The sequence below is a fragment of the Dama dama genome, chromosome 11 (genome assembly GCF_033118175.1).
Source record: "Dama dama isolate Ldn47 chromosome 11, ASM3311817v1, whole genome shotgun sequence".
Lineage (NCBI taxonomy): Eukaryota > Metazoa > Chordata > Mammalia > Artiodactyla > Cervidae > Dama > Dama dama.
In genome coordinates this window covers 13,060,433-13,086,081 of record NC_083691.1, presented here as the reverse complement: position 1 = coordinate 13,086,081, position 25,649 = coordinate 13,060,433, and the positions used below count along the sequence as shown (strand labels likewise).

Here is a 25,649-nt window from a genome sequence, read left to right as displayed (position 1 = left end):
CATCTTAAGGTTATTTCAGTTCATCTTAAGATCCATGGGAATCCTTTGAGAATTTTTATACAGGGGAAGTCATATGGGTTTTCACAAAAGGAATATAGATATATATTTTAAAAATATATATATTTTTAAAAGAATCTCTCTTTGGCTGCAAGAGCGAGAATGGATTAACATAACCCAGAGTTTCTTTCTTTTTTTTTTTTTTGGGAAAAAAGTAAACCTTTATTGAAGGATATTAACAAGACCCATATTATTTTTCATAGCAAATTTAAGCCATTCACTTGTAGATAACAAAAAAAGCAAAATTAAAGAAAGTTCAAAGGTTGAATAACATGTATATTTTTGAAAACTTCCCAGTATAAAATAAATGCTTCTGATAATTGCTATTATCTAGTCCAAATGAACAATTAATGAATAGATATGAAATGTTACACAAAATAATATTCAGTAGAGGATTCATTTGAGTTGGTTGAAAGAAACTGATTCTTTTCCATAGACCCTACTGATTAAACTAGAGATAATGAGTAGAAATACTATGAGTTAACCCCATTTCTATCAATAGGTGGTATATCCATTGGTTAAAAGACAATCTCTAGTGTGAGACTGTCTTACACTAGAGTTCTGGACTATCTGTGATATTTGAAAAAATGACAGTACTTGCCTTATAGAAGTATGTTTTTAATTAAATGACAAAGTATGTAGCATAATGTCTAGCACATAGTAAGAACCGAGTTAACAATTTATAATATGAATGTCATTAATTAAATAAAAGGAAATATCCAAGAAGTCTATGGATATGAGAATCTAAATGGTTCTATAAAAGGTAAAGATGTACTACCACAAGCCCACATCTGTTGGAAAGGATCTTTCATTTATATTATTCTGCTAACTGACAGCTTAACACTTAAGAAAAAGAAGTTAACAGACTAACTGATGCATTCAGCTTAAATCCCTCCTGACTTCACTCTTCAAATAAGCACAAATTATTGCTTTAGCCCTTCTGTATTCCAGAATGTTAAATGCTTTATTTCCCAGAGGAAGCTGACACCCTCACATTAACTTACACAAAGAAAAACTGATGGAAAGTATGTAGTAATTTTCTACCAAAATTCAGCATTTAAAAATAGCCAGAGACATACGTTACTACTCTCACATTATGGGCCATATTTTTTTTTTTATTAGTTGGAGGCTAATCACTTCACAGCATTTCAGTGGGTTTGTCATACATTGATATGAATCAGCCATAGAGTTACACGTATTCCCCATCCCGATCCCCCCTCCCACCTCCCTCTCCACCCGATTCCTCTGGGTCTTCCCAGTGCACCAGGCCCGAGCACTTGTCTCATGCATCCCACCTAACCCAGAGTTTCTTAAGGATCCTCTGTGAATTGAAAAAAATTACAAAATATGTATATGTGACGAGTGCTCTTTAGCAAATACAATACTTTTTTTTATCCTTTCATATGAAAAGTATAACTCCCTTACAAAATTTAACAGTGGTTGTTGAAGTCAGCTCTTCTAAAGGTTGCTGTGCACTGGTTGATGGTCCTCATCACAGGGCACTCACGGGGCAGTAAAATGGCTGTGTCATGTACTCACCCTCGGCGACACAGATACACGAATGCTATTTTGCTAGTGAATCAAGAAAAAAGTGGCTTTCTTTACCAGTCCCTTGCTGATAATTTTTTCTAATTCTTTATGTGTCAACATATAAGGAGTATATAAGAAATACGTTGTTTTCCACTTCCCAAAATCAGACATGTATTTTTTACATGGCTGCTAAAATTATTTCACAGAGCTTCATATTCTCAATCATTCTTCATCCACAGCATACAGGAGAGAAGCATGAGGAGGGAGAACCAGAGCAGCGTGTCTGAGTTCCTCCTCCTGGGGCTCCCCATCTGGCCAGAGCAGCAGGGTGCGTTCTTTGCCCTGTTCCTGGGCGTGTACCTGACCACGGTGCTGGGCAATCTGCTCATCATTCTGCTCATCAGGCTGGACCCTCACCTCCACACCCCCATGTACTTCTTCCTCAGCCACTTGGCCCTCACTGATGTCTCCTTTTCATCTGTCACCGTCCCTAAGATGCTAATAAGCATGCAAACCCAGGACCAATCCATCCCCTATGCAGGGTGCATAGCACAGATGTATTTTTTCATATTTTTTACTGATCTGGACAGCTTCCTTATTACCTCTATGGCATATGACCGCTATGTTGCTGTGTGTTGCCCCCTTCACTACACCACCATCATGAGGCAGGAGCTGTGTGCCTCCCTAGTCGCCGGATCCTGGATCCTGTCTGGTGCCAGCTCCCTTTCTCACACTCTCCTCCTGACCCGATTATCCTTCTGTGCTGACAACACCATCCCCCATTTCTTCTGTGACCTTGGTGCTCTGCTCAAATTGTCCTGCTCAGACATCTTCCTCAATGAGTTGGTCATGTTCACAGTAGGCGTGGTGGTCATTACTCTGCCATTCACATGTATCCTGGTATCTTATGGGTATATCGGGGTCACCGTCCTAAGGGTCCCTTCAACCAAGGGAATCTGCAAAGCGTTGTCCACGTGTGGCTCCCATCTCTCTGTAGTGACTCTGTACTATGGGTCCATATTTGGGCAGTACCTCTTCCCAACACTGAGCGATTTCATTAACAAAGACATCATTGTGGCTCTGATGTACACGGTGGTCACACCCATGTTGAACCCCTTTGTCTACAGCCTTAGGAACAAGGACATAAAAGGGGCCCTGGGGAAGCTCTGCAGTAGAGCAATATTTTTCTTACAGTGACACTCAACTTTTATTTAAATCAGAACCTCATTTTGATTCATCTCTTGTATTTGATTTTCCATTTGAATATAACTCAAAGCTTTAATGTCTCCAAACCCTAAGAAAAATGATGGCATGTTGTATTTGCTTGACAAATGTTCGTTGACCAGAATTTCATTCCCTTATTAGCAGTACTCTCCTGGTGTGGAGTAAAAGGAACCCTCTGCACTGTTGGTAGAAATGTAAGTTGGTTCAGTAACTATGGAAAACAGGATGGAGGTTTCCCAGAATTTCCATATGATTTAGCAATCCCACTCCTGGGCATATATCCAAACAAAACTGTAATTCAAAAAGATATGTGCACCCTTATTATGTTCATAGCAACACTATTTACAATAGCCAAGACATAGAAACAACCTAAATGTCCACCAACGTTTAGATGAAGGGATAAAGAAGATATGGTATATATATACAATGGAATATTACTCAGCCATAAAAAAGAATGAAATAACACCATTAACAGCAACATGGATGGACCTAGAGATTATCAATCATACTTACATGAAGTAACTCAGAAAGAGAAAGACAAATACACACGCTATCACTTATACATGGAATCTAAAATATAACACAAATGAACTTATTTATGAAACAGAAACGGATTCATGGACATAGAGAACAGACTTGTGGTTGCCAAGGGGAAGAGAAATGGGGGAGGATGGACAGGACGGTTAGCAGATGTAAACTATTATATATAGAATGGATAAACAGCCATGTCTTATTGTATAGCACAAAGAACTATGTTCAGTACCCTATGATAAACGATATAGTAAAAAATATTTTTTAAATGTGTATCTATGTATAACTGAATTACTTTGCTGAACAACAGGGATTAACACGACATTGTAATCAACTATACTTCAATAAAAATTAAAAAAAAAAACAAGCAGTGCTCTCCTTCAGAAACAACTTTTGATCAGAAAATGCTAAATTAATTTTATTACTTATTTCTACAACTTGGGGGCATTAATAACACAGAAATTTACAGTTCATTTAGTTATCTTTTATTTGAGGAGAATTTGGAAACCGATATATTTTAGGCCCATAATCTCAGGCTTTCGCACCCTGAGAATCTAAAGAATTACCTATATTTTTACACTACACTCTTATGCAGAAAATGCAGGATTTTCTTTTTGTCTTTATGGGTCTATTAAATCATAGAATCCAAACTGTCACTTAAATAAAAGGAAATGCATAACTTTCTGCCTGTGGTATAAAATGTTACAAAAACAACTCTGATGATAAGGGAACCTGGAGGAGATCAAGACTGGCCAGGAATTTCCCCTTTGCCAGCACTGTGTGGTTGACATTGATTAACCCCCAAACACAGTCAGCAGTGAAAGTACACGTAGTGCTGGCCTCCTTTGTATGTATAATGAAACGCACTAGATTATTCCAGTGCATAATCTCTGAAAACGTCACTGATTTTTGTTAATATCACTGCAGAGTCAGCACTCTCTATCCTTCCTGGACTTCTTGCTTTCCCAAATAAAGAATGAAAGCAAGGCTTTTCAAACTTTAACATGCCTAAGAATTTCTTGAAAGCTTGTTAAAACAGAGATTCCTGAATCTATCTCCGTGCATTCCAATTCCGTAGTTCTGGGACGAGATCCAAGAATTTGCATTTCTAACAAGCTCCCACATGATGTGGACACTGCAGATTTGTGAACAGTGACTTGAGGATCAGTGAAAAATTAAATGGTGGAAGTGGTAGGATGCAGGTTTATAACATCTTCCAAGAATTCTGAGAGAGTGGGTAGAGTGAAACAAGAGAACACTCGGATTATTTGGGGAAAAGAGGAATCAGTGGTTCATGGTTAATTCTAGCTATAGTAGATTCCCTTTTTCAATTTCTAATAGAAGAGGATCTTTCCTGAGCTATCAGATTCTCCTCTCTTTCACACACACTACAGACATATCAGACACTGCTGACTGTATGTTCAATGAAAAAAACCCAAAGCTTTGAAAAAAAATTGCATTCTATGTTCATTGGTGGCTTCTTGTTTATATTAAGCTACGTGGAATTTCAGTGTGACTTGCAACTTTGCTAATGTCACTCAAAAACATTTTAATATTTTGTTTTTTAATTTATTTTTCATTTGGAGGAAAATTGCTTTACAAGTTTGTGTTGGTTTCTGCTGTACAACAATGCTTATCAGCCATAATTATACATGTATCCCTTCCTTCCCCTCCCCCATTTTAATATTTTAAACTAACAGTTATTTCACATATGCTGCCAAAAACTGTACATCTGTTACACAGAATTAGTTGATTTCAGAGCATCTGTACCTCCGCAAAGGGACCTTTGAGTTCTTTTTTAATATTTAATTATTTTTGGCTATGCTGGGTCTTCGTTGCTTTGCGTAGACTTTCTCTAGTTGCAGCAATCAGGGGCTACTCTCTAGTTGTGGTGGGCAGGTTTCTCACTGTGGTGACTTCTCTTGTTGCAAAATACAGGCTCTGTGCACATGGGCTTCAGCAGTTGTGGTTCAGTGGTTCAGTGGTCCAGAGCTTAGTGGCTCAGGAGCTTAGTTGCTCAGGGCAGGTGGAATCTTCCCGGACTAGGGATCAAACCAGTGTCCCCTGTATTGGCAGGCAGATTCTTATCCACTGGGCCACCAGGGAAGTCCCACTTGAGTTCTTGACAGGACACTATAAAGGTTTTGTTGTATGATGCTATTCATGTCTAAAAGCCCTCATTTACCTTGCCATGTTTCTTGACACAGCACAAAGGATAGAATTTGTCTTGAATCCAATATTATGGGCATTGAGGCTACTTTACCCACCTTTTCCTCTTCTCTTTGTGTGTATGTGTCTGCCCTATGTAAAATGCAATATGTTTATCCAATTTTGTACATAAATATAAGACTAATTAGTATGCAACCAGCATCTGGAGTGATATTTAAGGCTAAGGTGAGGTCCCCAACTCTCGTCTGTTTGAGGTATAAAGATGGAAGTCAGAAATTTTGGAAGAAGCTTGATATTTTATATCAATATACTACATATGTAGTATATTTTGATAGCAACTTTCTTTTATCATTCATTTATTTCATTCTGTAAGCTCTGACTTAGGCAATCCCTTAGGTGAATGAAGACAATCTGGCTTTGTTGTCTCTCTTTCCATGGGATTCAACCCAGACTTCCATTCTTCATGTATTTTTATGGACATTTTCAAAGTTCATGCTTCTCTTTTCAAAGGAGCAAGCCACAGGCACTGGGGAACTAAGACAATGGAGCTCATTAAAATAGATGCTTTGGAGATATGAAAGTAACCTTGATAAGACAACTGACACAAGACATTTCAAGTGTAGTATAATTGTTAATAAAGTTTCACAATGAATTATTGTGTTAATTCAATAAGAGATCAACTAAAACTTAAAAATTTTAAGTGAATTGCTGTATTGATGCTGTGTACATTCTATGTATTGATAGGTATAGAAGCAGAAATGTAGATATTATAATACAATAAAACTAAATTATTATAGAAAAGGAAAGCTATAAAATACCATGTAAAATAAATCCCATTTATGCAAACATAAAATTTTATGAATAAGAACCATTTTAGAAGGATAAAAAATGAATAACAGAAGAGTGAAGTACTTTGTATCCTTCGTTTTCAGGTCTATGTTACTATATTTGGATTTCCATCATAAAGCAGATTTCATTTTAAAAGCAGCAAATCAAAAAGGAATTTCCACTTAGGAGAAAAATCCCTCTTCACTTCCCAAGCTGTGACTTAACTAGGAGAAGCAGTAAGCTGGAATAAATACTCAGAAAATATATGACAGCTTGAATTGCATTTGTTTCTAATTATTCTCTTGTCTTAGTAATTCTTTATATAAATTGTGAATTCTAGTTATTATTAATGATAGCTCTTGTGTATTAAATTGAGAAATTAACATCACTGGTAGAACTTAAGTCTCTAGTCTTATTTCCTGAGAAATTATTAGTTCTTTTTTTTTTTCATTTATTTTTATTAGTTGGAGGCTAATTACTTTACAATATTGTAGTGGGTTTTGTCATACATTGACATGAATCAGCCATGGAGTTACATGTATTCCCCATCCCGATGCCCCCTCCCACCTCCCTCTCCACCCGATTCCTCTGGGTCTTCCCAGTGCACCAGGCCCGAGCACTTGTCTCATGCATCCAACCTGGGCTGGTGATCTGTTTCACTATAGATAATATACATGTTTCGATGCTGTTCTTCTTTAAACAACTTTATTGAGGTATATGGGCTTCACTTTGGCTCAGCTGGTAAAGAATCTGCCTGCAATTTGGGAGACCTGGCTTCGATCCCTGGATTGGGAAGATCCCCTGGAGAAGGTAAAGGCTACCCACTCCAGTATTCTGGCCTGGAGAATTCCATGGGCTATATAGTCCATGGGATCACAAAGAGTTGGACAGGACTGAGTGACTTTCACCTTCACTATTGAGGTATATTTGACATATAAATATTGTATGTATTTAAAATGTACAGCTTGATATTTGGTACATATATGTTGTGAAATTATCACCATAGTCAAGTTAATTAATGTATTTATCACCTCCATATAATGACCATTTTATTTTTCTGTGTTTGGTGAGAAGACTTAATTCAAGAGCCACCTTCATAGTACATGACAAGCACACAATACAGTGTCATTCACTATAGTCATCTTGCTGAATATTCGATCTCAAAAAACTCATTCATCTTGCATAACTGGAACTTTGTACATTATGCTAGGTGAAATAAGTCAGACACAGAAAGACAAATACTGTATGATTTCACTTACTTGTGGCATCTAACATGGTCAAATCATAGAAGCAGAGAATAGAATGGTGGTTGCCAGGGGCCCAGTGAAAGAATGGAAATACCTTCTTTGTTAAACACCTAATTTTTAAATGTCTTGATAAAGTTCCCTTAAATCAGTCTGAGAATAGCGGAGTCATTCAAATGATGGAAAGCAGGGGTTAATTCAGATACCAGGATTGGCCATCACTCTCATGGTAAAGAGATGGTTTTCCCACTGCTGAAGAGTTTACTCAAAGCCTCATTCATATCTTTATTCCTCAAGCTGTATATGAAAGGGTTCAGCATGGGAATAATCACCATGTAGAGAATGGCAGCCCTGCTCTCCCTCTCCGCAGAGTGAGTTGATGGAGGAAGTAAATACACACCCATAAGAGACCCATAGAAGAGCAGGACCACTGTGAGGTGAGAACCACATGTCGAGAAGGCCTTCCACCGCCCTCCAGGAGATGAGATGCCAAACACAGCCCAGGAAATGCGGACATAGGAGAGGACAATCAGCAGCAGGGGAGCAGTGAGGAACATCAGGCCCATGATGATGATCATCAGCTCGTTAATTCGGGTATCTGAGCAGGCAAGCTTCAGGAGAGCACTGGGATCGCAGTAGAAGTGGGGAATGGTCTTGTGGGCACAGAAGGCCACACGGGTCAGCAATAGTGTGTGTGTCAGGGCAGGACAGTTGGTTAGCACCCAGCAAATGCTCAACATTAATGCACAGAGTTGGGGACTCATAGTTGTGCTGTAATGAAGTGGCTGACAGATGGCCACATAGCGATCATATGCCATCACTGCCAGAAGTAAGTTGTCAAGGCCACCAAACACAAGGAGAAAATACAGCTGTGCAAAGCACCCAGAATAGGAGATGGTCTGACTCTGACTATGCACGTTGATCAGCAATTTGGGGATGGAGGCAGAAGTGAAGCAGGCATCTGTTATTGATAGGTTGGCCAGAAAGAAGTACATGGGAGTATGGAGGTGAGGGTCAGAGGTGATGGCCAGGATGATGAGCAGGTTTCCCATCATAGTGACCAGGTACATGCCCAGGAAGATGACAAACAGGAGAGTTTGCTCCTCTGGCTGCTCAGAGATCCCTAGAAGGAGGAAGTCTGAAAGGGTTGTTTGGTTCACTCTGCTTGGTTTTCCCATCCTTTGTAGTTTTGCTATCTGTGCAGATAAAACACTTCCATGTGTCAATATTTACATATTAGATCAATTCACAGATAATATCTGTGTAGACCAAACTGTTCCAGGAAAAAAAGAAGAAGTGGACCTTGCCCATGAGAATCTCTGGATGTCATTATGATGTGGGAAAATACACATGGGGCATTAGAGAACAGGCAAACCAACACCCATGCAAATATGAACCGTGCCTTCATAGCTGTATATAATAGGGTCCTCAGGAAAGTGATCAGTTTGACCAGAGAAGTCCATGTTGGCAATTGGAGGAGATAAGAATTGAGCATATCCTTAAAGGCAAGATTGGAAAAATCACTTTTGCTCACCAAGTAAAAAGGAAATGCATGATCTTCCTTGCTGCCCCTCCCCCAACACCCACCCCTTGACATACACCATAGACAAGACAGTCTATTTCTACTGGCCTCCTCAATCCCTAGAACTTGACTTCACCCATTTAGCTCCACTCCCTGTACTCTTACCTCACTGGGGGCATGGATATATGGGCTGAGGGCAGGGAGTGCCTATGATGTTCCATTCTCTGCATCCACAGTAAGACAACCAGCACAGGGCTGCCAACCCTTGACCCTCATCACTCTCTCTCCTTTTTTGCTGGCGTCTTCCCCTGTGGCACATCTAGACATTTGAAAACTGATATTTCTCTCTCCCTAGTTTCTTGGACATGAACATGATCGGTACCTCTTTGTAGATGCTTGCTATGTTCCAGAGAACTTGATGGCATGGTTTTTGTTCTTTCAAGTCTGGTAGGTATCATTCTCCTCCACAATTCTGCAAATGGTACAATTGAGTCTTAGAAATATTTGATGTACTCAAGATCAGAAAGCTAATGAATGCGATTCAACAGCCGGTGTGTCTGACTTCAATGTCTATACCTTCCCTCTACACTTGTACTTTAATTCTCTGATGTTTCTTTTCATCAAAGGAAAGGTAGAAGGAATCAGTGTCTGGTTCTCTGGGCTTGAAAATGGCCACTCTGACCTTCAGTTCTCCTAGGATTTGGAGCAAGCTGGTATAAGATGTCATTTCACATTCGCCCAGACCTGATTAGATTTTGCCACTGCATTAGTACTCCATCTGTTCTTGGTTTATAGAGAGGCTTCTAATCTTAGGCATTCAGATCGGCTACCCTAAAAACTTCTACCTGGTCCTTGGGCTGGGAAGGGAGGTGTTTGTACAAGTGTGTGTGTTTGTGCCCTACCCTCCCAGATTCTCTCACCTATCAGAGTGTGGACTGGTTTCAAGCATCTTCAGATTCTCCAATTCTCTCCTGTGGATGGGAGATTCACAATAAGGAACTCTCTGAGATCTTTCTGACCTTGTAAAGCTGGGGTCTATGGAGTCCTGGGGTCATCAGGAATACCTGGAGTGTATAACGAATTTTTCAGACCTGGGAAGACCGGAGTCTTTCTTGGGGTTTTAAAGATCCCTAGGACATCATCCCCAAAGTGCTCATTAGTGCCAACCTCAGTGTCCCCGTGCAGCCTGTTCTCCAGCCAGCTCTGCTGGGGTCCTGGGGGAATAGAGGGCATCTCTTTCCCAGGGGTTAAGCTCTCAGATGGGGGACTCAGGGGTGAGATTCTGAGGCCTTTAGCTGGGATGCTGTGCACTCCAGCCTGACCAGCAGTTCTCCTGGGAACTCTTGCCTCTGCCCTGGACCATTTAATGTCTGTCCCAGGTTTTAGGTTAAACTGGATTGAGGGAGACAGTAAGAGCTTAAAATATAATGGCCCTGCTGGTGATTTCTGTAAATGGACTGTAGCCTGCCAGGCTCCTTTGACCTTGGGATTATCCAGGCAAGAACACTGGAGTGGGTTGCCATGCCCTCCTCCAGGGGATCTTCCTGACCCAGGGATCGAACCCATATCTCTTATGTCTCCTGCATTGGCAGGCAGGTTCTTTACCACTAGGGCCACCTAGATATTACCTCTCTAAACAGAGTAATGCTAAGAAGCAACTCCCCCAAGTCCTAAACTCTCAGTTACATAAGGCAGCCTATGTAGAACACACCAGCCATAATATCTGATACATAACCACAGCAAAAATGTAACATCTTCAGTATCGTCATTAATACTAGTAGTACTGGGACTTCCCTGGTGATTCAGTGGGTAAAACTTCACCTTCCAGTGCAGAAGGCATGGGTTTCTCCCTGGTTGGGGAGTTAAGATCCCACAAGCCTCGGGGTCAAAAAACCAAAGCATGAAACAGAAACAATATTGTAAAAAGTTCTATAAAGATTTTAAAAATTGTCCACATAAAATATCTTTAAAAAAATACTGTAGTACTTACTGCACACTTCCATTAAATGATCTCAAGTAATATAAGTTTATCAGAATAAAGAAACTATTGTTTTCCCTATTTTACAGATGAGAAAACTGAGGCCCAGTGAAGATAATGACTTGACCAACTAAATGGAGAGGATGGAATTCCAATCTATGTCTACATGACTCTAGTGTCCACATTTTTTTTTTTTTTTGAGACAGTGCAGGGTGTAGTATTGGCAAACTGGAAAAGAGATAGAAGGAGAAAATCAGAAGTTGGATGGAGACCTGGAGATGGAGAGTGTACACAGGGGAAGGAAAGAAGGAAGAAAGGATGGAGTGGCTTGAGTCCATGCTCTTAACCACCATACTTTGTCCCAGTATCATAGTTGATTTTAATCATTAGCAATATCATTGGCTAGAGAAGGCAATGGCAAGCCACTCCAGTACTCTTGCCTGGAAAATCCCATGGACTGAGGAGCCCGGCAGGCTGCAGTCCATGAGGTCGCAAAGAGTCAGACACTACTAAGTGACTTCACTTTCACTTTTCACTTTCATGCATTGGAGAAGGCAATGGCAACCCACTCCAGTACTCTTGCCTGGAGAATCCCAGGGACAGGGGAGCCTGGTGGGCTGTTGTCTATGGGGTCGCACAGAGTCGGACACGACTGAAGTGACTCAGCAGCAGCAGCAGCAGCAGCAATATCACTGGCACAGAATAATCTCATTTTCTATGTGAACATCTCATTTTCTCTGTGTGTGCTTTTGGTTGCTAGCAAGATCGACTATTTTTTTTTCATCTGATTTTTAACCATGAGTAACTATTCTTCAAATTATCCTGTTAATATATTTGTCTTTTTCCTACTGGGGTGCTTGTGCTTTTAAAATGGATATTAAAGGCAAAGAACAAAATTAAAATATTTTATTTGGGGTGTTTTTTATGTCCTTTCTATTGAATATTTATAGTTTTTTAAATTAATTAACTTATTTTAATTGGAGGCTAATTACTTTACAATACTGTGGTGGTTTTTGCCATACATTGACATGAATCAGCCACGGGTGTACATGGGTCCCCCATACCGAACTCTCCTCCCAGCCCCCTCCCCATCCCATACCTCTGGGTTGTCCCAGTTCACCGGCTTTGAGTGCCCTGTTTCATGCATCAAACTTTGACTGTTCATCTATTTTTATAGAAGATTTCAAAATTATTTTTTAGTCAAAATTGATAGATATTTAGCTTTGTATTTCTTCCCATTACTTTTATACTAAAATGTCCTTTCCATCCCGTAGATCAAGGAAATTCCATTTAGTTCTTTCTTCTGGTTTTAAACACTACATTAAGTTTTTCATTTACTTGCAATTTATGTTGCTGTGGGGTGAGAAAAAAGGATCTATCTTTACTTTTAATTTTTCACACATAGCTAGTTTGATTGGGGCATGAGAAGGGGGTGACAGAGGATGAGATGGTTGTATGGCATCATCGATTCAATCAATGGACATGAGTTTGAGTAAACTCAGGGAGACAGTGAAGGACAGGGAAGCCTGGTAGGCGGCAGTTCATGGGGTCACAAAGAGTCAGCAGACACGGCTGAGTGACTAACAACAGCAACAGTTTTATCAGTACCACTTTTTAGTAACTCACACATTCTCCATTTGTTTGTTAGGTCTGAGCACCTACACCTAGCCTTTCCATATATATCTGGGCTACTCACAGCACAGCAGCAGGCTTCAGAAATGGGGCATTTTGAGAGCCAACCATCTAAGAAGTCATGATGGAAGCTACATGGTCTTCATAAAACCTAGCTTTGGAAATCCCAGAATCTCACTTTCACTGTCTTCTATAGAGCAATCAATCACTAAGGCCAGCCCACTGGCTAAGGGAAAGAAGTTAAGCTCCATCCCTCCATAGGAAAAATAGGAAAGAATTTGGGACCCTCTTTCATTTAGCACAGCCTGCACTCTTGACTCAAATTATTTATATTCTTCCCAGATTCAGAATAGACTTGTTCCTTCTGTAAAGCCTCAGAATCCACATGGACTACGGACTTGTCTAAGTCAATGAAACTATGAGCCATGCAGCGTAGGGCCACCCAAGATGGACGGCCACCCAAGACGGATGGTTATGGTGGAGAGTTCTGATAAAACATGGTCCACAAGAGAAGGGAATGGCAAGACACTTCAGTATTCTTGCCTTGAGAGTCACATGAACAGTAAGAAAAGGCAAAAAGATAGGACACTGAAAGATGAACTCCCCAGGTCGGTAGGTGCCCAATATGTTACTGGAGAACAGTGGAGAAATAACTCCAGAAAGAATGAAGAGATGGAGCCAAAGCAAAAACAGCACCCAGTTTTGGATATGACTGGTGATGGAAGTAAAGTCTTATGCTGTAATAAATAATACTGCATAGGAACCTAGAATGTTAGATCCATGAATCAAGGTGAATTGGAAGTGGTCAAGCAGGAGATGGTAAGAGTGAACATTGACATTTTAGCAAAGTTAACTAAATCGACTGGAAAAGGTGAATTTAACTCAGATGACCATTTTATCTACTACTGTGGGAAATAATCCCTTATAAGAAACAGAGTAGCCCTCATAGTCAACAAAAGAGTCCAAAATACAGTACTTGGGTGTAACCTCAAAAACGACAGAATGATCTCTGTTCGTTTCCAAGGCAAACCATTCAATATCACAGTAATCCACACCTATGACCCAATGAGTAATGCTGAAGAAGCTGAAGTTGAACAGTTCTATGAAGACCTACAAGACCTTCTAGAACTAATACAAAAAAAGATGTCCTTTACATCATAGAGGACTGGAATGCAAAAGTAGGAAGTCAAGAGACACCTGGAGTAACAGGAAAATTTGGCCTTGGAGTACAAAAGGAAGCAGGGCAAAGGCTAACAGAGTTTTGCCAAGAGAACACACTGGTCATAGCAAACACCCTCTTCCAACAACACAAGAGAAGACTCTACACATGGACATCACCAGATGGTCAATACTGAAATCAGATTGATTATATTCTTTGCAGCCAAAGGTGGAGAAGCTCTATACAGTCAGCAAAAACAAGACCAGGAGCTCACTGTGGCTCAGATCATGAACTCCTTATTGCCAAATTCAGACTTAAATTGAAGAAAGTAGGGAAAACCACTAGACCATTCAGGTATGACCTAAAATAAATCCCTTATGATTATACAGTGGAAGTGAGAAATAGATTCAAGGGATTAGATCTGATAGAGTGCCTAAAGAACTGTAGGCAGAGGTTCATGACATTGTACAGGAGGCAGTGATCAAGGCCATTCCCAAGAAAAAGAAATGCAAAAAGGCAAAATGGTTGTCTGAGGAGGCCTTACAAATAGCTGAGAAAAGAAGAGAAGCTAAAAGCAAAGGAGAAGAGGAAAGATATACCCATCTGAGTGCAGAGTTCCAAAGAATACCAAGGAGAGATAAGAAAGCCTTCATCAGGGATCAATGCAACGAAGTAGAGGAAAACAATAGAATGGGAAAGTATAGAGATCTCTTCAAGAAAATTAGAGATACCAAGGGAACATTTCATGCAAAGATGGGCACAATAAATGACAGAAATGATATGGACCTAACAGAAGCAGAAGATATTAAGAAGAGGTGGTGAGAATACATAGAAAAACTATACAAAAGAGATCTTCATGACCCAGATAATCACGATGGTGTGATCACTCACCTAGAGCCAGACATCCTGGAATGCAAAGTTAAGTGAGCTTTAGGAAGCATTCCTATGAACAAAGCTAGTGGAGGTGATGGAATTCCAGTTGAGTGATTTCAAATCCTAAAAAAATGATGCTGTGAAAGTGCTGGACTCAATATGCAGAAAATTTGGAAAACTCAGCAGTGGCCACAGGACTGGAAAAGGTCAGTTTTCATTCCAATCCCAAAGAAAGGCAATGCCAAAGAACGCTCAAACTACCAAAGAATTGCGCTCATCTCACAGGCTAGTAAAGTAATGCTCAGAATTCTCCAAGCCAGGCTTCAGCAATATGTGAACCATGAACTTACAGATGTTCAAGCTGGATTTAGAAAAGGAAGAGGAACCAGAGATCAGATTGCCAACATCCGTTGAATCATCAAAAAAGCAAGAGAGTTCCAGAAAAACATCTACTTCTGCTTTATTGACTATGCCAAAGACCCTGACTGTGGATCACAGCAAATTGTGGAAAATTCTTCAAGAGATGGGAATACCAGACTATCTCACCTGCCTTCTGAGAAATCTGTATGCAGATCAAGAAGCCACAGTTAGAACTGGTCATGGAACAACAGACTGGCTCCAAATTGGGAAAGGAGTTCATCAAGGCTATGTATTGTCACCCTGCTTATTTAACTTATATGCAGAGTACATCATGCGAAATGCCGGATGGATGAAACACAAGCTGGAATCAAGATTGCTGGGAGAAATATAGATAACCTTAGATACACAGATGATACCACCCTTATGGCAGAAAGCAAAGAACTAAAGAGCCTCTTGATGAAAGTGAAAAAGGAGAGTAAAAAAGTTGGCTTAAAACAACATTCAGAAAATGAAGATCATAGCATCCGGACCCATCACTTCATGGCAAATAGATGGGGAAACAGTGGAAATAGTGTCAGACTTTATTTTCTTGGGCTCCAAAATCACTGCAGATGGTGACTGCAGCTATGAAAGTAAAAGATGCTTGCTCCTTGGAAGAAAAGCTATGACCAACCTAGACAGCATGTTAAAAAGCAGAGACATTACTTTGCCAACAAAGGTCCATCTTGTCAAAGCTATGGTTTTTCCAATAATCATGTATGATGTGAGAGTTGGACTATAAAGAAAGCTGAGCACCAAGGAACTGATGCTTTTGAACTGTGGTGTTGGAGAAGACTCTTGAGAGTTCCTTGGACTGCAAGGAGATCAAAGCAGTCAATCCTAAAGGAAATCAGTCCTGAATATTCACTGGAAGGACTGATACTGAAGCTGAAACTCTAATACTTTGGCCACCTGATGGGAAGAACTGACTCATTGGAAAAGACCCTGATGATGGGAAAGATTGAAGGCAGGAGAAGAAGTGGACAACAGAGGATGAGATAGTTGGATGGCATCACTGACTCAGTGGACATGAGTTTGAGCAAGCTTCAAGAGTTGGTGATGGACCTGGACTCCTGGCATCCTGCAGTCCATGGGGTCGCAAAGAGTCAGACATGACTGAGCAACTGAACTGAACTGAAAAAGCCTCAGAATCTCATTCCATTGGAACATGTGATCAAGGTCCAAGATCTTGTCATCTAAATGAGGTCCAAGTGGAAAAATGTCTCCTTAGATGCACCCTTCTATGTAGTGTTCCTTTCAGTCTGAAGAACTTGGATTTTATGTCCTCTACACATATACCCAATACAAGGGTGGTGCAGACATGGGATAACTACAGTGGAAATCCTCTGGAAGTGGGAGAATAGGCAGGGAAGCAAGCAGGAAACTCAAAGCTGTGTTTCGTTCATTCTCATTGCTGCTAATATTCATTAGGAAATTACCACAATTCATCTAATCTATTGTTGATAACTGTTGAGGTGATTTTCAGTTTGGTATTTTATAGATAGTGCTGGTATTAACATTTTTATCCAGACCTCTTGAGGAATATGTATCCACATTTTGGTTGGGTATATATTTAATAGTAGAATTTGGGAAGTCTAGGTTTTACATGTATTCAGCTTTAGTTTTTCAGAGGGATTGTTCTATGGTGTTGACAGTGATTATGAGATTCTGGTTGCTCCAATCTCACTAACTTTTGGTACAGTCTTTTTCATTTTAGCTATTCTGATAGATGTGTAGTAGTAACACATTGTAGGTTAAATTTAAGCTGTCCTGATAACTAATGAGGTTGGAAACATCTTCATGTGTTTTAAAAAATATTTGACATTACATTCTGATATATTTTTATTGTCTTTTGGAGTTTATTCCTATTCCTTGATTTGAAAAGTGTCTTATATATACTAGTATACAATATTTTGTGAAATGCATGCATGACACATGTCTCCTTCTTGCCTGTGTGTTGACTTTTCACTCTCTTATTGGTGCTTTTTGAAAAATAGAAGTTCTTAATTTTAATATGGCCCCATTTATTTATTTACTTTCAGTTATTCTGTTTGTGTCCTGTTTAAGAGATAGCTGCATACTTCTTGATTATGAAGATATTGTGTTTTCATCTAAAATTTTGTTATTTTGTCTTTTATTTGTATATGAATCTAGTTGGATTTTTTATGCAACATGAGGTTGGAATCAAATTAATTGATTTTTCATTTGAATGTCCAATTAACTGTGACAATTTTGTGAAAAGCATATAAATTTGAAGTGCTAACTACAACGAATTTTGCACTGGAACTGTCTGGAAGCACTGTGTTTATAGAAGGAGCTGTTGATTTTGAGTTTCACTGTAGGATTATCTGGCTGGGAAAACTTTCAGAGGGAGGCCAATGCCAGTATCCTTAGTTCTTTCCTGTTCAGCTACTTGAATGTCAAAGAAATTCTTACACTATTCTGTATTTATGATACAGGTCTGCAGGTTTCAGGATTTATCATTCAGTGTTATATATAGTCATGTAAGTGCTTCCCACGTGGTGCTAGTGCTTAAGAACCCGCCTGCCAATGCAGGATAGGTGGGTTCCCTCCCGGGATCAAGAAGATCCCCTGGGGAAGGAAATGGCAACCCACTCTAGTATCCTTGCCTGGGGAAATCCTATGGACTGAGGAGCCTGGCGGGTTATGTCCATAGGGTCGCAAAGAGTCGGACACGACTGAAGAATTTAGTGCGCACATGCGCGCGCACACACACACACACAGTCATGCAAAAGGCTTCCTAGGTGGTGCTAGTGGTAACCCGTCTGGGCTCAGACAGTAAGGAATCCGCCTGCAGTGTGGGAGACCTGGGTTCGATCTCTGGGTTGGGAAGATTCCCCTGGAGGTGGGCATGGCAACGCACTCCAGTATTTTTGCCTGAAAATCCCTATGGACAGAAGAGCCTAGTGGGCTGCAGTCCATGGGGTCACAAAGAGTAGGACATGACTGAGTGACTAAGCATAGCACAGCGAATGCAGAAGACACAAGAGAGATGGGTTTATCCCTGGGTGGGGAAGATCCCCTGGAGGAGGGCATGGCAACTCACTCCAGATTCTTGCCTGGAGAATCCCCTTGGATGGAGGAGCCTGAAGGGCTACAATCCGTAGGGTCGCACAGAGTTGGACATGACTGAACTTAGCACACATGCACATAGTCATGTAATTCCCGTTTTTGTATATGATTCATTAATCTGAATTTTATGTGACAACTCCTAGTCACAACTTCTCCAGAAAGTAAAACTACCAACTTCTGCTGGGATAAAAGAAGACAGTATTCCAGTAGTGAGGAGTGAAAACTAGAATCTAGAGATTCAATTTCTGAAATAGCTGTCACCTCTGGGTTTATTTCCTATACCCAGAGCTCCCAGTTTCTGGGGTTTTTTTGTGGATTCTTCAGTATTGACAAAATTGATTGTTTTATTTCTATCTACTGCCAGCTTATTATCGAGCTTCTTCATGTCTGTTAACCCACTCACCACTGTCAAAGATAAATTACACATGTGGAGTTAAAGAAGCAAGGAAGACTTTATTTAAGAACTGTAATTGGAGAGACAGACTGAAGTCAATTCTGCTGAAACAAAAGGCAGGGGGATTTATAAGAGCTGGGATTAGCTAGTGGAAAAGTATTGGAGGATGTTATAAAGAAGGTAGGTCAGAGATATAGACCATCTTTTAATATGCTTGCTAATTGGCATCTATTGAAGTTAGGTTCCTACCCATTCACAGAGACTGGGAGACTGGGGTGTTATCTTTATTGATAATTACATTTCAAAGGAATAGCTCCCAGGGCCTTGAGAAAGACATTTTTAAGGTATAAGAACTAGTATAACAGACAAGAACCTGGGAGACTTACAGCCCAAAAGGGCAAAGAAAGAATTTTAAAACACAATTTTTCTAAAATAGATGTTCTAAAAAATGGGAGGTCAGCAGTCTATAGTCAGGAAAAAACTAACATTTAGTCAAGTTGAGGAAAGAAAGAGCTTTTTGATAACCACTCACTCATCACTCTGCTTTCCAACTTATGAAATTTTACTATTGCTTGCTTTCCACTCTTCTCTGCCCTCATGGGTTTTATGTCTTTTTTAAAAAGTCACTTTACTTTTAGTAGGTTTGGGGGGATGGTAAAATTGAATGCATGGCTATAACATAACATCTTGAACAAGAAGTTCAAGAATTCTTTAAGCATGCCGTATGCCACTAAACTGCACATGTGAATACAGGCAGTTTCTGGATTTCTTTTTTTTTTTTTGTAATCTATTTTTATTTATTTTTTATTAGTTGGAGGCTAATTACTTCACAACATTCCAGTGGGTTTTGTCATACATTGATATGAATCAGCCATAGATTTACACGTATTCCCCATCCCGATCCCCCCTCCCACCTCCCTCTCCACCCGATTCCTCTGGGTCTTCCCAGTGCTCCAGGCCCGAGCACTTGTCTCATGCATCCCACCTGGGCTGGTGATCTGTTTCACCATAGATAGTATACATGCTGTTCTTTTGAAATATCCCACCCTCACATTCTCCCACAGAGTCCAAAAGTCTGTTCTGTACTTCTGTGTCTCTTTTTCTGTTTTGCATATAGGGTTATCGTTACCATCTTTCTAAATTCCATATATATGTGTTAGTATGCTGTAATGTTCTTTATCTTTCTGGCTTACTTCACTCTGTATAAGGGGCTCCAGTTTCATCCATCTCATTAGGACTGATTCAAATGAATTCTTTTTAACGGCTGAGTAATATTCCATGGTGTATATGTACCACAGCTTCCTTATCCATTCATCTGCTGATGGGCATCTAGGTTGCTTCCATGTCCTGGCTATTATAAACAGTGCCGCAATGAACATTGGGGTGCACGTGTCTCTTTCAGATCTGGTTTCCTCAGTGTGTATGCCCAGAAGTGGGATTGCTGGGTCATATGGCAGTTCTATTTCCAGTTTTTTAAGAAATCTCCACACTGTTTTCCATAGCGGCTGTACTAGTTTGCATTCCCACCAACAGTGTAAGAGGGTTCCCTTTTCTCCACACCCTCTCCAGCATTTATTGCTTGTAGACTTTTGGATAGCAGCCATCCTGACTGGTGTGTAATGGTTCCTCATTGTGGTTTTGATTTGCATTTCTCTAATAATGAGTGATGTTGAGCATCTTTTCATGTGTTTGTTAGCCGTCTGTATGTCTTCTTTGGAGAAATGTCTGTTTAGTTCTTTGGCCCATTTTTTGATTGGGTCATTTATTTTTCTAGAAATGAGCTTCAGGAGTTGCTTGTATATTTTTGAGATTAATCCTTTGTCTATTTCTTCATTTTCTAAAGGAGGAGCTTAGGGACAGTAATCTTGTTGCAAGGGGGCAGCTAGGAGACTTCTTTACATAGAAAGTGGCATTTTTGTCATAGACTGCAAATCAATACAAATAACATCAATCCTTAATGCTACCATTTAAGAAAAGAAATAAGTAAAGCTTCCAAGTTGTTTTAATGAAGCCAACACTGTACTAATTTGGTCTATTATATGAGATATAGAGGAGAAAGTGGGCAATTATTACTGTTCTAACAAGGCTCTGGGGAACTCTTTCCCATGACTCCCTGTCTACATATGGCCAATGTAGAGCCCTGTTCAGCCTCTTCCTGGTATTAGTCTCTCCATTTCTGAGTCCCTTGTTCAGGTTTCAAAATATAAATGTAAAATATTTCAAAATTCCTGAAGACCTGAGTGAGGTCAGTGTACCATGTGTCCCAGATAGTCTTAAATGCTTCTCATTCTGGACTTCTCTGTTCCAGTTGACCAAGGTAACTGTGATTGCTCTGACTTCCCCTTCACACCTAGCCATGGATTGACTTTGCAATCTTTTGTTGATTTCCTGGGATCCTTACTGGGAATTCTGGTATTTCTTTCTCTCCCTTCCTCACCCTAAACTTGTTTTTAACATCAGTTTAGCAATCTGACTTATGTTTCTGGATATTTGCCAATTGTATTATTCTTGATCCTAAATCCTGATTCCACATAATCCCATCACGAAGGTTGTCAGGAAGAATCTGAGCTCTTCCTCCTTCCTTCCAAATTAAGGATAACCATAGTACCTTCTTCCTGGCAACTGGTATAGCAGTAAGAAGAGAAATGAAACAGCTGCGAAATAGTAAGCCCTGCCTTTAGAAAAATCCTCTCCAAGTCAAGGCCAAGCCATCTCTTACCTGTTGGCGACATAGTAGGTGAAGAAGCAGCAGAACTAAGTAAAGGGAACTTATCACCCTGGGGTGATAAAGACAGAAGCTGGCCCAAGGATCTGGAGCTGCTCATTTTTGTCTCTAAGATCTATAGAATTTTTTGAGGTTATAGTCAGGATGAAGGATGAGAAACTCTTTTAGGGAAAGAAGAACCAAAGGATAGGACATTAGAATCAAAGGATAAGGCCCTGGATAGGGGGAAAAAAAGACAAAAGGTACAAAGCAGGGTTTACAATGGAGAGTTTTAGACCCTTTGTTGAGGATTTTGAAAATTTTCTGATGTTAAATGGTCAGTGCTATTGATGAAGAGAGCACTAAGGGAATAACCTGATTCAGGCATTACATGCTGACAGATATAGTGAAAGAAATGCAACTCTCTCCTAAGATAACTTACAGTCCCCTTGAGAAGCTTTGTGGAGATAAGTAGACTTTCTCACTAAAGGCAAGGTCTGCAGTCAGGAAAGCATAAAATTGTCTAGTCACTCAATCTGTGTCACTCTCCTCTCAATGAGATACACAATCATTTGGGTCTTAAGAGTCTGTCACTTTCCAGAACATGGTTATTAGAATATGCCCAGTCAGGGGAGTCCAATCTTTATGAGGTATCGTATTCTCCATGGAAAGATGGAGTAGGAGAAAAATAACTTAGTTAGTGGTTTTATGATCTCTTGAGAAAAGTTATATAGTTCTGAGATACATTCCTAAATTAGTATAGGGTTCAGGAATAAATATGCAGTAGAAATCAGATATTCTTCATGTTCATGAAGTATTAACTTCAAAATATGAATAATGTTTCAGTAAATCTTCTTATCCATCTATAGGTAAGTTTTTCTTTAAGTGTGGAGTTTGAATAGAAGTTAGGAATAGGAACATATTTAGATCCGCAAGATACTGATAACAAAAAAAATAATAAAAAAAGATAACTAACTTAATAGACAGGGCACTAGTTAGAGAGGCTGAATATCCTGGTTGTCATACCATATCTTCCTCTAAAGCACAGATGTAAATTATTTCAATAACTTTATTTTTGAACTTTAGCTTATTCATCTGTGAATCAAATGGAAGAGTTAAGCAAAATTATTTATTCTTAGTCTCTGAAAAAGTGAAAGTGTTAATCACTCAGTTGTGTCCAACTTTTTGTGACCCACGGATTGTAGCCCGCCAGGCTCCTCTGTCCGTGGAATTCTTCAGGCAAGAATGCTGGAGTGGATTGTCCTTTCTTTCTCCAGGGGACCTTCCGGACCCTGGTATGGAACCCAGGGTCTCCTGCATTGCAGGAAGATTCTTACCATCTGAGCCATGAGGGAAGCCCTTCTTAGTCCCTACTGAGCATTAAAATACTTGAGGAGAAGTTAGCTTTTGTTTTTAAATAATACCCAGTATTTAAACTGGGTAACCAGACTATATCCTAAAAAATTTAACTCAGTAAATCTGGGTAAGTCTGAGGAGTCTGTATTTCTAAAAAGCGTCTCATTTGGTTATGATTGTGACCAATGTTTGGGGATCTCTAGGCCATATGATCTTGTATATGTGTGTGTGCTCAGTCACTCACTCATGTCCAACTCTTTGCGACCCCACAGACTGCAGCTCGACAGGCTCCTCTGTCTATGGGACTTTCCTGACAAGAATACTGGATTGGGGACCATTTCCTCCTCCAGGGGATATTCCTGACCCAGGGATTGACTCTGCATCTCCTTCGACTCCTGTATTGGCAGGTGGATTCTTTACCACTGAGTCACCCAGGAATACCATATGATTCTGTTGGTTCTATCTAGTTCTTAAATTTCATTGTACTTCTATGAAAAATAAGTATATAAGATAGGAAAACCATAAGTGAGGTTAAAGATTCTAAAATAGAAATACTGAGAGATAAAATATAAAGGTGATAAAATATAAAGAGATAAAATAAAATAGAAAATGTAAATAGAAAACCACTTTCTATCTATATTGATTTATTATTCAGTCTCTGGCATCTAATGCTATGGGTTTGAATTCTAGCTCCAATATTTACAAATTGTTGGTGCAAATGATTCAAGTATCCTTAGCCTCAGTTTTCTTCAACACACAGTCTTAAGCATAACAATCTCTCCTTCCTTGCTTTGTTTAAGGGCCAAAGCAGACAATATGTATGAAGTGCTTAGTTGAGCACCTGATATGTAACAAGCGGACACAAATGTTAGCTGCAGCATAACCCTATGCCAAAGATAAAAACTGAAAGGCAGGGAAAAAATGCACTCCATAGTTTCTATTTCAGAAGAAAAGATAAGAAAATAATGCCTTTCACTCTAAAATGAGATATTGTGAGGGTTTTAAAAACAATTTTTTTATGGAATTCAGGAGCTATCAACAGAGTATAAGATTTAACTCACCTCCACCTACTCGTGGATCCACGCTACTAAAAGTGATGACACTGATACAGGGCTAGAGAAGTAGACCAAAACTTTGTAAGACTGAAGTTGAACATGCCCAGAGACTCCCTAAAAGAATCATGTCTGTATAAAAGATTGACCAGAGGGAAGAGAGAAGAAAGAGAAAAACTATGATATTCATAAGGAGGAAGGAAGGAAGTATGGTCAGATTGGAGGTGAAGTCCGGATTAGGGATGAAAATGAAATAAAAGGGAGATTTGGGAGTTGGAAAATTTGAGAGACAGCACAGGCAGAGTTCTAGAAGAAATCTAGCATTCTAACTCTCCTTCCTACCTTCCAGGTGCAGCAAAGTCATGGAAAACCAAACCAGCATTTCTGAATTTTTCCTGCGAGGAATATCTGGCTCACCAGAGCAACAGCAGTTATTCTTTGGAATTTTCCTGTGTATGTATCTTGTCACCTTGATGGGGAATGTGCTCATCATCCTGGCCATCGGCTCTGACCCATACCTCCACACCCCCATGTACTTCTTTTTGGCCAATCTGTCTTTTGTTGACATGGGTTTAACATCCTCCACAGTAACCAAGATGCTGGTAAATGTACAGACACAACTTCGTACCATCTCCTATGTTGGCTGCCTCACACAGATGTACTTCTTTCTGATGTTCGGTGATCTAGACAGCTTCTTCCTGGCCGTGATGGCATATGATCGCTATGTGGCCATTTGCCGCCCTCTCCACTACTGCACGGTTATGAGTCTGCGAGTCTGTGTCCTGCTGCTTGCCCTGTGTTGGAGCCTCACCCACATTGTTGCCTTGACTCACACCCTCCTCATGGCTCGGCTATCCTTCTGTGTTGTTGGGGAAATAGCTCACTTTTTCTGTGACATAACTCCTGTCCTGAAGCTGTCCTGTTCTGACACCCGCATCAATGAGTTGATGGTTTTTGCCTTAGGAGGCACCGTGCTCATGATCCCCTTCATATGCATTGTCATCTCCTACATTCACATTGTATCTGCCGTCCTGAGGGTCCGAACGCCTGGTGGGGGTGGCAAGGCCTTTTCCACCTGCAGTTCCCATCTCTGTGTGGTCTGTGTCTTCTATGGGACCCTCTTCAGCGCCTATCTGTGTCCTCCATCCGTTGCCTCTGAAGACAAAGACATTGCAGCCGCTGCAGTGTACACTGTAGTGACCCCCATGCTGAACCCCTTCATCTACAGCCTACGAAACAAGGACATGAACGTGGCCCTCAAGAGGCTCCTCGGTCATAGGAGAATTATTGCTTCTTAGCGCGAGTGATAGTAACTTTCAGTGAAAAGACATAGACGAGTCAAACTTGGCTTCAGTTTTGATCGGCCACACAATAGTCATAAAAGTTACCTAACCTCGCTGAACCTTAGACTTCTCATTGATAAAATGGAAATATAATATCTATATAATAACGTGACTTGGAGGATTAACTAAGATAAACTACAAAATGTGTGTAGTATACTGGCTCATAATAGGATGTTTTTAATAAATGATGGCTATCATTATTAGCATCATCCTCAATCTTCATCCCTCTTTCACTGAAAAGGTATAAAAATATTTTCTTTGAGATCCACTCTTTAAACAAATATACACCAGACACCTACTATGTGGGGGCAGGTTTAATAATTTCTGGGAATAGAACCCTGAACAAGACATTGACCTTGCTTTCGTGACACTTTCATTCCAGGTTGTTAATTTGTCAATCACAAAAATTGGGGGTCATCTCTCTGTTTACAGCACTAAGTGGAGGTTTGGACAAAAGAAATAAAGAATAGAAGTCCATTCTAGGAGATGCAAAATAGGTAAACACTCCCCTGACTGAACACTGATATTTCAGTGTTTAGGTTTCCATGATGGTTACTTTAT

At 40.0% G+C, this 25,649-nt stretch overlaps 2 protein-coding genes across 2 annotated transcripts; one reads left to right on the top strand and one right to left on the bottom strand.

Annotated features, from left to right (window-relative positions):
* The first annotated feature begins 1,842 nt into the window (after positions 1 to 1,842).
* Positions 1,843 to 25,043, top strand: LOC133065433 (olfactory receptor 1N1-like). Its single transcript, XM_061156194.1, has 2 exons — positions 1,843 to 2,347; positions 24,106 to 25,043. The coding sequence occupies exons 1-2, from the start codon at positions 1,843 to 1,845 to the stop codon at positions 25,041 to 25,043; spliced, it is 1,443 nt and encodes a 480-aa protein (XP_061012177.1).
* Positions 7,808 to 8,802, bottom strand: LOC133064214 (olfactory receptor 1N2-like). The gene is given in 2 exon segments (XM_061154037.1): positions 7,808 to 8,778; positions 8,781 to 8,802. Coding segments are annotated over 2 exon segments (993 nt in total).
* Positions 25,044 to 25,649: the final 606 nt, after the last annotated feature.